The 13,340-nt window shown below is 24.0% G+C and overlaps 4 protein-coding genes across 4 annotated transcripts in view, besides 2 other annotated features; 3 read left to right on the forward strand and 1 right to left on the reverse strand.

Moving 5' to 3' along the window:
- EHI_103710 (F-box domain containing protein, putative) overlaps positions 1 to 810 on the reverse strand; it is a gene marked incomplete at both ends in the record, with an annotated part of 924 nt that extends 114 nt beyond the window's left edge. Inside the window, one exon of the mRNA XM_001913437.1 lies at positions 1 to 810. This exon is cut by the window's left edge and continues 114 nt beyond it. Coding sequence (XP_001913472.1) covers positions 1 to 810 — 810 coding nt within the window.
- A 494-nt stretch (positions 811 to 1,304) lies between these two features.
- Positions 1,305 to 2,183: a repeat region.
- Positions 2,151 to 2,926: a repeat region.
- Positions 2,927 to 6,302: 3,376 nt separating this feature from the next.
- Positions 6,303 to 7,948, forward strand: EHI_103720 (uncharacterized protein; the record flags this gene model as incomplete). Its single annotated transcript, XM_648274.2, has 3 exons — positions 6,303 to 6,326; positions 6,396 to 6,646; positions 6,814 to 7,948. 3 exons carry the CDS (start codon positions 6,303 to 6,305, stop codon positions 7,946 to 7,948), a joined length of 1,410 nt encoding a protein of 469 aa, XP_653366.2.
- Positions 7,949 to 8,328: 380 nt separating this feature from the next.
- Positions 8,329 to 10,359, forward strand: EHI_103730 (threonyl-tRNA synthetase, putative; the record flags this gene model as incomplete). Its single annotated transcript, XM_648273.1, has 1 exon — positions 8,329 to 10,359. One exon carries the CDS (start codon positions 8,329 to 8,331, stop codon positions 10,357 to 10,359), a length of 2,031 nt encoding a protein of 676 aa, XP_653365.1.
- Positions 10,360 to 10,473: 114 nt separating this feature from the next.
- On the forward strand, positions 10,474 to 11,991 carry EHI_103740 (uncharacterized protein; the record flags this gene model as incomplete). Its single annotated transcript, XM_648272.1, has 1 exon — positions 10,474 to 11,991. One exon carries the CDS (start codon positions 10,474 to 10,476, stop codon positions 11,989 to 11,991), a length of 1,518 nt encoding a protein of 505 aa, XP_653364.1.
- Between the last annotated feature and the right edge of the window lie 1,349 nt (positions 11,992 to 13,340).

Genomic DNA, 13,340 nt, shown 5'->3' on the forward strand with positions numbered 1-13,340 from the left:
ATTTCCTTCTTCACATGATGCAATTCCTGGAAGATAATTTTTGGAAATTTCGCAATCTATCATTACTCCTTTTCCTTTATTTTTAACAAATAATCCATTGGATGTTCCATCTATAACTTTAGTATTTATTATTACTGGATTCCCTCCACTATGTGTTAATATCCCTGGCTTCTTATTTAATGATATAGTACAATCTATAATACATCCTCTGCCATTTTCAGTAACATATATTCCTGTTCCACATTGTGAAATAAGACTTTCACTTATTAATGGATTTGATCCTTGTGAAATTGAAATTCCTGTTCCACAATCTCTAAATGTACTTTTATCTATTAATATACTTGTTTCTTCTCCATCACATGCAACTCCAACTTTACTACATTGTGTAACATTACATTTTATCATAGTCAATGATGAACTATGTGGTGACATAATTATTCCTTCTTCTCCATTACAAATCCCACATTGTTCTAATATAATCTCACCTTGTTGTACATCAATTACTGGTTTCATACTAGCCGACGTTGTAAAATCAATATTTTGTATAAACACTTTTTCCGCTGTTGACATCAATAAACACGCAGACGAATCAGTTTTAACTACTACATTGGATCCACCTTCTTCAACTAATCCAATAATAATCACTGACTTATCTATAACTATAGGCTCAGTTTCTTCATATTTCCCACTCTCTACAAATATATATGAATTTGGTTGTGCTCCTCTTACTGCTTCGGCAATATGTTGTCGTTTTCTTTTTGGTCCAACATATATTTTATTCATTCCTTTCTTACTTGGAACTTGTCCCATTTTGTTTCAATCTGATAAAAATAGTTTTTAGTTATACTTTCTAGTTTTTGATTATTTTTAAAAATACATTTCTGTTTTATATATCCATTATTTATTAAATGCAATTGTATTTGAAGTTGGAAAGTAACAAACACAACACAAACATTAAATAAATCAAACCATTAACTCACTGTTCATCATCTGTTGATAATGTTGTTTTTTTATTCATAATGCATCTTACTCAATATTTAAAATATTTTGTTGCTTATTATTTAATGTGGTGGAATGTCATTTATTATAATAGAAGATTTGGTGTTTATAAGGATAGTAGTATTATTTAACTGATACAATATAATTATTTTGGTAATATGTTATTATCAAAGAAAAATGATTTACGTATTGTTGTTGATAAAGCAATTAGATATGATAATATAATGTTAATGAAACGTTCATTCATCATAAAAAAAGAAAATAAAGAAATACAAAGTTATTTAAATAGAAGTAAAAGTCAAAAATAATAAGCAATTAAATAAGTATTAATAGAAATAGTTTCTATTGTTATTGACTCAAGGTGACTAATAAAATGATTCTTCTTCTAGTAATTCTAATGAGTATGTTTGATTGTGATAGATGCAATATTCAATGATATCTATCATGTTTGTATTACAAGGTTTTTAATTTCTTTCTCGATGTTAATCTCATTTTTTATTTCTTTAATTAATTTATTACTTTCTTTATTTATTATTCAATTATTGAAATTACTACTCGATTTATTTTGTCATCTTTTAGTTTCTCTATTTTCATTAGCTTATTCTTTAATTCATTATACATATTCATTTTCTTCAAATATTCTCCATTAATATTGTGATAATACAATAGTCATATCAAATAATAGACCAGTTTTATTCTTTTTATCTAATACATGTCTGATATTTTATGGTATTGTCATTCACTTTTAGGCATTATTTGTTTGTTCAATATCATCGTGATGTATTTATATTTGAACATTGTTTCATATGGAGGTTTTTTATATTGATTATTTCATGTATTTTCTTATCAATCAATATTATAATGCCTATATTGTCATGTTTTTCCATTTGTGATTTTTTATGACCAATACAAGATAGTAAGATGTGTTCTACTGTAGCTGTCTTGTATTTACAAAGTGTTGAGTATTTCAGTCTTTCATTTTTCATTATTTTTGATTTTCTATACAAACAAAATATTGCTCCATCTTGCATTTTAGTTAATTGTAGGAATGCATTTTTCTTAATATTGATTGATTTCCATGCTTTCACTGTAGTAGTTTTATCTAATCCTTTTGACTCAAATCATTTTCTAAAATGTCACTTATTTGATGACACTTCCATTTTTGATGTATTTATCATTAATTTCATTGTGGATTATTCCCATTTCTTCACTACTTTCCGTCATTATTCTCAAATCATCCATATATAATGTGTGATTTGCTTTTGGGAATTTCTCTTCGATGAATTGAGAAATTACATTCATCTGAATGATGAAGAGTAGAGGGGATAAGGAATCACCTTGTAAAATTCCTCTATTTAATTTAATACTACCTAGATATTCATTAAATTTATAACCAATGAATATCTTCCATCTAGTCATCATACTTTCAATAATGTCAATGATGACACCCTCTACATTAAAATATTTTAATGATTCAATAACCCATTCGTGGTTGACTGTGTCATATGCTTTCTTAATGTCATAATATGACTCCACATATTTTGGGTATTTTTCTTCTTTTTGCTGCTTCATCATATAACTATTAATTATTCCTTCTTTAGCAGCTAAAGATTGCAACTTACATCCCAGTTGATTATTACTGATTTTCAATGATTCACAATTCATGTTAAGTCTTCTGTGAATCTTTTCTTTTAATAATGAGGTAAATACTTTCATAATTACATTTGTACAACTGATATGACGATAATTAGTGACATCATTCATATCAAATTGTGGATTAATAAAGTTTTTCCACTTACCACGTCTAATGGGATGTTTTCAGGGAAGTTTAACCATTCATTGAAGATATTAAGAATGATTTCTCTTGATGATGACATCCTTTTCAAATAATACCCATATATAGTGTCTATTCATGATGCTTTCCAGTGGCAACGAAAAAAAGCAAATAATTGAAAAAGAAGAGAATGAATGATATAAAAGAATAAAAAGAAAGTAAGAAGTAGAATATGATGAAGAAAGAATAAAAGTAGAAATGAGAGAATATAAAAAGAAAGAAGATAAAGTGTAATAAAACAAAAGAGATGATAAAAGAAGAAAAGAATGAAAAAAATAAAGGATGCAAATTTTATTGAAACAAATAAAAAAAGCGCAAAATTTAATGATGCAAAATTTAATGATGCAAAATATTTTGAAATAAAAATAAATCATCATTTGATATTATTATTATATTTGATAATAAATTATAGTATGTATTAAATACATCATATTTCTTTATTATTTATCTTTCTTTTCTTTTTATTATTTCATATATTAAATTATTATTCATTCATTTATTATTTATATTTCATTTATTAAATAAAATGAAAATGAAATTATAAAATAAATATCAATCAATTAAATATTCATAAATAATAATTTATTAATATTTAATAATTGAAATAACAAATAATAAAGTAACAATAATGATATATTCAATATATTCTTTATTTGATTTGTTCAATATTAGATTATTCTATTTCATTATCATTTCATTGTCTTCATTATTTTATTTCATTATCATTTCATTGTCTTCATTATTTTATTTCATTTATTATTTCATATTCATTTATTATTTGTTTTAAAATCAAATAAACAATAATATTGATATTCATTCATCATATTCATTTAATATAATAAATATACACAACATTTCAGAATAAAGAATGAATAATTAAGAATGAAAATAATGATTTATTCAATATTTTATTCAACATAAAATCAATAAAACATATATTTTGATAATACACAAATGAAATAATAAAGAAATATACAATACTCAAGAACTAATAAAAAAGAAATAAAAAGAATAAATGAATATAATATTGATAAATAATAGAAGAAAGAAATAGAAAAACAATGAAAAACAAATAATATAAAAAGAATATAAATATATAAAAGAATAAAAAGAAAGTAGAAGAAGAATATAAAAATAATAAATCACAAAGAGGTAATAAAATATGAAAAGAAGAAATAAAAAGTGTATTTTTATTGTAAAAATTAGAAATATTCAATAAAAAGTGTCTAATTTAATGATGTAAAATAATTGGCATTGTTTTATTAATGAAAAATATTTTACTCTTTTTATGTTTATTATTTATATGTATAACTTCATCATGATGTTTATTATATAATCAATAATATGTGTTATGTTATTATAACATATAATAAGTGATAAAATATAAATGAAAATGATATGAATATATAACATAGATAGAATATAAAACAAAAGAATAATAAGAATAAATGATAAATAAAAGGAGAAATGATAATCAATGATATAATAATAAAATCAAAGTATAAAAGATAAAATTAATACAAATATAAAACAAAACAGAATAAATATAAAATGAAAATAGATATAAATGATAATAATATAAAAGATGAATATTCAAATAATAAAATACATTTAAATATAAAAGAATAACAATAATAAAATCTAAAGAATATAAAAAGAAAAAACATAAAATAAGAAGAATATAATAATATATAGATAATAAGAAGAATACAATAATATAAATAATATAAACAGAGAAATAAATATATAAAAATACGATAGATAAATAACATATAAACAAAAGAATATAAATAATTAAATAAATATGATCAAATCATCTATTTCATTAATATTTCATACAAAATATAAATGATTATAAAATATAAACATAAATATTTATATATTCTGTATTTATCATATTTTTTATTTTTTTATTTTTTTTAGGAGCAAAATATAAAAAATGGAATATTCTATGGACGCAAATTTTTTTGCATCTTTTTTCTTTTTTGTAAATTATTTAGATGCATTTTTTTTTTGCTAATTTTCGTACCCTTTTTAACTTTGCTATATCTTTGATTAACACCTTTTCAAAAATCATTTTTTTTTTTAACAAGACAGTCCCAACAAAACAACTTTCAATTGAAACAGTTAATTCATTGTAGAGATATGGAGAAAATAGTCTTTAGTTTTTTTAATTGAATCATAAAATTTAAACACTTTAGGTTGGTCAAATAGAAAATATTCTAAAAGAAGATATGGTTGTCAGTTATCCTATTTTTAACAACATCTCAAGTGAAATCTTGATAGTTGTTTTGGATCTATGACGTATGCTAATAATAGTAAATTTCCATGTAACTCTCGAATTTGTTGTTAATGAAAATTGATTAATTACTTCTGATATTGTTTTTAATAAGGAAGGAAGATAAAAACGAGTGTTTATTATTAAAATCTTCAAAGAAAGATATGGAAGTAGAAACCATCACAAAGTTAGAAGTGAATGAAGAAAACAAAAGGAAGTAAATCAATAGTACCAAAATGATAAACTATTGTTGAATAAGAAAAACTTTTTATGAACAAAATACAGAGAAAATAGAATGTTAGCTGTAAGAAATTATAACGTGAATTGAAAAAGACTAAGAACCGAATAGAATAGAAAACTAAAAGAAGAGTTTATAAGGTGTTGTATTCTATTATAAGACAATAAAATTAAATTAAGACTTTAGAAATATCAATAGACCAGTTATTATATTAACAATTAATTCATTAATGATACTTGAAATATTTGTGTTTATTGTAGGTGTTAGTAGATTTTTAAAGTCTAAAAGAAGCTAAATTAAAAAAAGAAGACTTTAGATACGTCTGATGTTATTGAAAGACTAAACAATTTAAATCATACTTAAAATGGAAAATGATTTATACAAAAGTGATTATCCAATATTGGTTAAATAATTAAAAGATGTTTTTGTCTTAATGGCTCAAGACAATATTCTAAATAAATCTATTGACTAGTTTTGTAATAACAAAAGAATCCGAACTACAAACAAATTATGAAGCCATATTTAGCTCATTGTTTAGATATTTTGCTAAAGAAGTTAGACTTACAAGTGATTTTATTGAAAGAAGACTTGAGACATTTCTTTTGTAAGGCAAATTTGGTGTTTAAATAGAAAAGAAAATGGTTCTATGATATATAAAGATAAAAATAAAAGGAGTTTTATATGAATTTATTCAAAGAAGGTAAGGTATTGATGTAGAAAATCTACAATGATTGAAAAAGGAAAGTAGAATAACATAAATTATAATTTTTTGTCAATTAACTTTTTCTTTTATTTTGATGTTTATATTTGACGAAAAATCAAAATTAGTCGAAATTTTAGGAAAAAAGAGAGTTCTTTGTTTTTAAGTATGTTTTAAATATGGATTTACACAAAAATTCTTTTGGTTGCAATAAATTTATTGAAATGAAAAGAAAAATTATCTTAAAATATTCATGCCAATAATGAATGAGTTAAATGTTTGTTGCTGTAGTTCTTATAGACGAGAATTTTGTTAAAGAAGAATTGAGTGTAAGTTAACAAAATAGGTTTGTGTAGCTCAGCTCCAACCTAGTGAATTTCAGTGTTGGGGAGAAAAAGTTGGTGGGTCTATAAGGACATGGAAAAAAAGATATTTTGTATTAAAAGATAGAAGAATATGGTACTTTTCATCATGTAAAGACAAAGCAGCAAAAGGGTATATTGATGTTCCAGTAGGAACAGAAGTTAATGATGTTTCAGGAGCCAAAATTGCTAAACATAAACCATTTGCTATGACAATCAATTCAAAAGGACCAAAGTTTGTTTTTAATAATTTTCTTCTTCATTACTTTTGCGTAATAATTTATATGATTTCTTCAGAAGATCTTAAAATGATAAGATTCTATCATATCTTCGAATTTATAGATGAGAATAACTCTAAAATTTCTCTTCTTGACACTAAAAAAATTTAACTCATCTTTTTAGGGGTTATAGACTTTTTGTTATTATTTGCGATAATGAAACTGACTTTAAAAATTTCTTTGAACATATAAAGGCTCAAACTCATGAACAAAAAGTTCCTGTTTCTCGTATTATTCCAACAAGCATTGTTCCATCTTCCATGATTCAAACTCCTTCTCTTCAACCAGGTGCTCTTTTAAATATTGATGCAAATATTGCTAATTATATAACAAGTGATGGAAGAAAAAATTTGGAACACGTAAAAAATTATTTTAATTGGATAGATTCTGATGACAATTTAACTAAATATTGGAAATATTGGACAGATAACCTTCCAACAAAAACTTCTAAACAACCATTATTAAAAGGTGAAGCAGTTCATTATACAATTTCTGTTTCTTCAAAGGCTGATCATTTAAAATGGAGAGCATTTGGAAACCAAAGACCAATGATTAATCCAATGGCAAACTTTTTTATTGGTGTTGGAATACAACAAGAAGAAATTGAACGTATAGATGAATTTGGGAGCCTTGTTAGACCTCAAATTATTGGTTCTATGATTGAAATTACTAAAAATTTTGGAATGAGTGAAAATTGGTTTTTTGCAGGAAGATTTGATATTTCATTAATTAGACAATTATCAGAAGATGGGAATTTTACTGATAGATTATTTGAATGGTTAGCTGAGTCTCATATTACTGAATTTTGTCAGTTTGGAAGAGAAGTCAATGAAAATCCACCTGTTCAATCAACTTTTCATTTTTTAATTGAAGGAGAAATGTCATCCCGAGTTAATAAATTACTTCGTGCTACTCAAAAATTTGGATTTCCACCAATTCCAAATCCTATCCTAAATATTTTTAAAGGATTGAATCAGTATTATACTTACTTTGTTTTTGGTGTAACTCTTTGTAATCAAGGATTCGTTAGATTTTCTGCTATGATTGCTGACCCTACAGATGATGTTGTTTTATCGTTATTAGACGCAGTTCGTGTTCCTCAAGAAACAAGAAAAATTCATTTATCCTTATTAAAAGACCATACAATTTCTGTTCGTTATGTAGAATATTCATACCTTAAAAATGGGTGTGGTCGTGGAACTTTTAATGAAGGTTCAGACGTCTATGTTCAATATTATTTTGGTTCAGATGCTCAATAAGTATCATTGTTCAATTGTAATTTTTCTCTCATTTTAAATTCTTTCACTTTTTATTTATTTTTTATGGTTTATTATAATTTATTTTTTCTTATGAAAAATAATATTTACATAAAAAAGTTTTAATTCTAAAAAATTTTTGTTTATTTAGGTATAAAAAAAAAAATAAATAAATAAAAATTTAAAAGAAAAAAATTAAACAAAAAATAGAGTTTTCTTCTTTCTTCGAAAGAATTAAAAAAAAGAAAAAGAAAAGAAAAATTGAGATAAATTGGAAAAAATCGGGAAATTAAGTATTAAATGAAGAAATAAAAAAAGGGTTAAAGGAAGGAAGGAAAGTTGATAGAAATTTAAAAGAAACTTAAAAGAAACAGAAACAAAAGATGGCTGAACAACAAGAACCAATTATTGATTGTAGTGCTGCATTAGAAGGAAGATTAAATTATTTTAATGAACTTGAGAAAAAATATAAAGAAGAAGAATTAAAGAAGTCTAAAGAAATTACAATCAAATATAAGGATATGACATTCCAAGGTAAATCATTTGTCACTTCCCCACAAGAGTTTATTAAAGACCTTGTTGAAAAAGGAGAAATTACAAAAGAAAATCCAGTTTTTGTTGCTAAAGTTAATGGTAAATTATGGGATCTTACTAGACCATTTGAAGAAGACTCTACTGTTGAATATCTTGGTTTTGATAATCAAGAAGCTCATGATGTTTTTTGGCATTCATCTGCTCACCTTCTTGGAGAAGCTATGGAAACACAATACAAGTGTTATCTTCATACAGGACCAGCAACTGCTATTGATTTCTTCTATGACTGTAAAATGAATGGAGCTATTTCTGCAGCAGATTTTAAAAAGTTACAAAGTCTTATTGAAGGATATGTTAGAGAACATCAAGTCTTTACTAGAATTGAAATTACTAAAGAAGAAGCTTTAAAAATGTTTGCTTATAATCCATATAAAGTTAAAATTATTGAAAAATTACCAGAAGGATCTACTATTACTGCTTACAAAAATGGTTCTTTTGTTGATCTTTGTAGAGGACCACATTTAGCTAATGCTGCTAGTATTAAAGCTATTAAAATCTTATCTTCAGGATCAGTTCATTTGGACGGAACTGCTACTGGAGATTTATTACAAAGAATTCATGCTGTTTCATTCCCAACAAAAGACTTATTAAAAGAATATATTAAAAGAGCAGAAGAAGCAGATAAACGAGATCATAGATTAATTGGAAGACAACAAGATCTTTTCTTCTTCCATGTTCTTTCACCAGGAAGTTGTTTCTGGTTACCACATGGAACAAGAATTTATAATAAGTTAGTTGAATTAATGAGATCTGAGTACAGAGTTCTTGGATATCAAGAAGTTATTACTCCAAATATTTTCCTTTCTACCTTATGGGAAACTTCTGGACATTGGCAACATTATAAAGATGATATGTTCTCTTTTGAATGTGAAAAACAAACTTTTGCTCTTAAACCAATGAATTGTCCAGGACATTGTGTTATGTTTGCTAGTAAGAAGAGATCATATAGAGAACTTCCATTAAGATATGCAGAATTTGGTGTATTACATAGAAATGAATTAACAGGAGCACTTCATGGACTTACAAGAGTAAGAAGATTTGTTCAAGATGATTCACATATTTTCTGTACAATGGATCAAATTGAGTCAGAAGTTACTGGAGTTTTGAATTTAATGAAAAAAATATATAAAATATTTGGATTTAAGACTGAAATTGCTTTAAGTACAAGAAATGAAAAGAAGTTTATGGGAGAAATTGAAACATGGAATAAAGCAGAAGCAATGTTAACTCAAGTACTTAATGATTCTCATTTACCATTTGTTATTAATGCAGGAGATGGAGCATTTTATGGACCAAAGATTGATATTAGAATTGAAGATGCACTTGGAAGAAAACATCAAGTTGCAACTGTTCAATTAGATTTCCAATTACCATTAAGATTTAAATTGGACTATATGAGTGAAGATCCAAATCAACCATTAAAAACACCAGTTATGGTTCATAGAGCAGTTTTAGGATCAATTGAAAGATTTACTGCTATTTTAACAGAACATCTCGCAGGTAAATGGCCATTCTGGTTATCACCAAGACAAGTTATGGTATGTACAGTTTCAGAGAAGTATAATGAATATGGAGCTAAAGTTACTAAAGAATTAAATGATGCAGGATTTTATGCAGACCTTGATGACAGTGATAATAAATTACCAAAGAAAATTAGAAATGCTCAAGTTGCACAATATAACTTTATCTTAGTTATTGGAGAAGAAGAATTAGTTTCAAACTCAGTTAATGTTAGAACTAGAGAAAATAAAGTTGAAGGAAAAGTAGAATTTAAAGAATTCATTAAACATTTAAAACAACTTGAAGCTGACAAGCAATAAGCAAAAAAAATTAATGAAAATTCAATTTTTTTTTGAAAAAATCATTAAATTTATTAAATGAGTTTAATTTTATTTGAACTAATTAAAGTCATTTAAAGATATTTATTTATTTAAATGTCAAATAAAAGAAACGTTGATCAGTTTTTAATATCTTTAAATAATTTATCAAAGTCTTTAGAAGTAAAGCATTTCAATTTTGAAATTGATTTATTTAATGAATCATTTAAAGAAATTACTAAAATTAATGAAAATATTGGTCATATTAAAACGTTAGAAGAAAAAGAACAAACCATTCTTAATACTAATTTATTAGTGGCAAGTACTTTTAGATCATTTGTAAATCAATTTAAAGAAATAATTGCTAAAGATAAACCAAATTTACAAAAAGTTATGAACGTTGTAAAAGGAAAAGAAGTATTAGAAAGAAGTGAATATTATAATCAAGGAAGAAAGTCATTTGAAAGAGTAAGGTTTTTATTAAAACAATTATCATTTCTTGAAATAACTAGAAATTTTATTGTTGATATAATTAGTTCTTATTCTCCTAAACCTATCGATAAAAATGTTTCTATTGAAAAACAAAAAGAACTTCGTTCTATGATTTATTTGTTATTTAGTGTTTCAAATGAATTAACAAAATTTAATGAAAATAATTTTAAACTCATTGGAAGACATATTGATTTTACTGTTATTTGTGACAAAGAAGTACTAAGAAAATATATTAAAGAAAAAAGGTTAATTACAAATGAATTTATTGTAAATGAAACAATAATAAATAAATTAGAAAAAGAATCTATTAAAGAAGAAGTTTATAATTTATCAAGAATAGACGGACATGGATTTCTTGGATCTTCTTTTGATTTTATTATTGATGCTTTTGAAAAAGAAATAAATGATACATTACCTGAAGGATTTAGCTTTTCCTTTAATAAACAAAATAACAAAGAAGAATATTCTGCAGAATTAAAACAAAGTCATTTTATTAATGGTAAATTAGTTATTGAATTAACACGATTCAATAATTTTAAACAAACCAAAACTTCATTTACACTTCAACAAGTTGATAAATATAAATTCAAATATTATGGTAAAGGTGAAGGGTCTTCATTATTTGGATTAAAACCATTTGACATTGAAATTACTATTAGTACTAACCAAGATAAATGTAAATTATTTGGAATTTCATTTCCATGTTTTTCAAAGAGAATAACTAATACAATATTTATTAATTCAAGTAGTTTATCAGTAACTACAAAATGTATTCAATTTGATAATGTTACTTTTTTAGATGAAAGTAATAGCAACATCAATTCTTTTGTATGGGAACAACATGAGGTGTGTGTTCAATTAATTGTGTTTAAATATCTTTTGTCTTTTGAAATAAATGGAGATGATTTGATTTATACACTGACAATGTTATCAAAATTTGAAGGAAGGGATATGATACTTGCACTGGAAGATTCTTCTATGAACCAAAGACTTTTAAATTTCACGTTGACAAATGGTTGTACTTATGTGTATCAAGGAGTAGAATTGTTTTATGTTCAAGAAAATGTTTGCATTCATAACATCAAGATTAAGGTTAAATTGTTAGATAAAATAGATATTGACTCTAAAATAACTTGTACATGAATAAAATATTAACCTGATAAAAAATTATTAAATAAAATTATTATAACTCTCCTTAATTCATCGAGACGTGCATTGGAATAATGTGATACTTTTTATTACTCGTAAGTGTATGGATATATTCTTTTATTTATTTCTTTTTTTTTCTTTGACATTAAAGTGCTTGAAATAAATATTAAACATTACTTAAGGTTAAAAATATAAAAGATGTTATAATACAAGAAGGTGAGACATAAACCGATAACCAAGTTAAGTGACAGAGCAGTGAATAAGAATCAATATCCTTAAACGAGAATGTCAAATCTTTTACCATACAAGTTATTGACTTAATAATAAGTATTATAACTGTCATAAGAGTACCAATATAATGGTGCTACTAGTTTTATTTGACATTTTAATCAGTTATATCATATTAATATCTAAAAAATAATTTTGATAAACAAAGAGAAATAAATGTTATAATAAGATACAAAAAGACATAAACAACTAAAATACACAGAAAATTAGTGAAAAAGAGTCAAAATAGTAAATTTATACGATATTGAATGAATATAATTTTAAGAATATGTAAATAATAGATAAGGAAATCGCTTTTAAAATTCATTAAAAAATTCATTAATAAATGGTTTACGTAATATTAGACTCCGCTAAAATAGTAAAATCAGAATTAAAAAGAAAAAAGAAAAGAATATGATAATAAAATATGATTAAGTAATGAGGTTGGATTGATAAATATCATTTATTTATTAAACCAATATATATTGCCATAAAATTTAGAATACAAAATATGAAATTAATGATGCAGATTATGATATAATAATGAATTAAATCATATTCATAAGTATTTAAAATATTACAATTTAAATAAAAAGAATGAATATTATAAATGAAAAAGTACTAAATTAAGTTTCAGTAGATATTAATTTTTATATATCATTTTGCTCAGAAGAGATTATTTCATTCACTGTCTTTATATTAATGTTTACAAAGTACTTCTATATCTCTTTATTATTATTATTATCTATTACCTTCACATTATTTAATTAGGTTTTTTCATATTATTATTCATTATAACTTTTATCACAATTAAAAATTGAAGTTATAATATTTTGTTCTTTAAATATTCTTACTAATTTGTTGTTTGATAGTTTATTTATTGTAATTATTATTGGAATTACTTTTATTTTATTCTATTGTTTTTTCGTAATTCATATTGATTATTATTTATTTCTTCTGTATGAATAAATATTAGTTTTATCTTTTTATCTTTTTGTCATATCATTTTATTGATTATTTATTTTCTATTCTTCTTCTGTTTTTATCATTTTTATTTTTATTAATGGTTAATTTCA

Source organism: Entamoeba histolytica, genomic scaffold, assembly GCF_000208925.1.
Source record: "Entamoeba histolytica HM-1:IMSS scf_1104750517873 genomic scaffold, whole genome shotgun sequence".
Taxonomy (NCBI): Eukaryota; Evosea; order Mastigamoebida; family Endamoebidae; genus Entamoeba; species Entamoeba histolytica.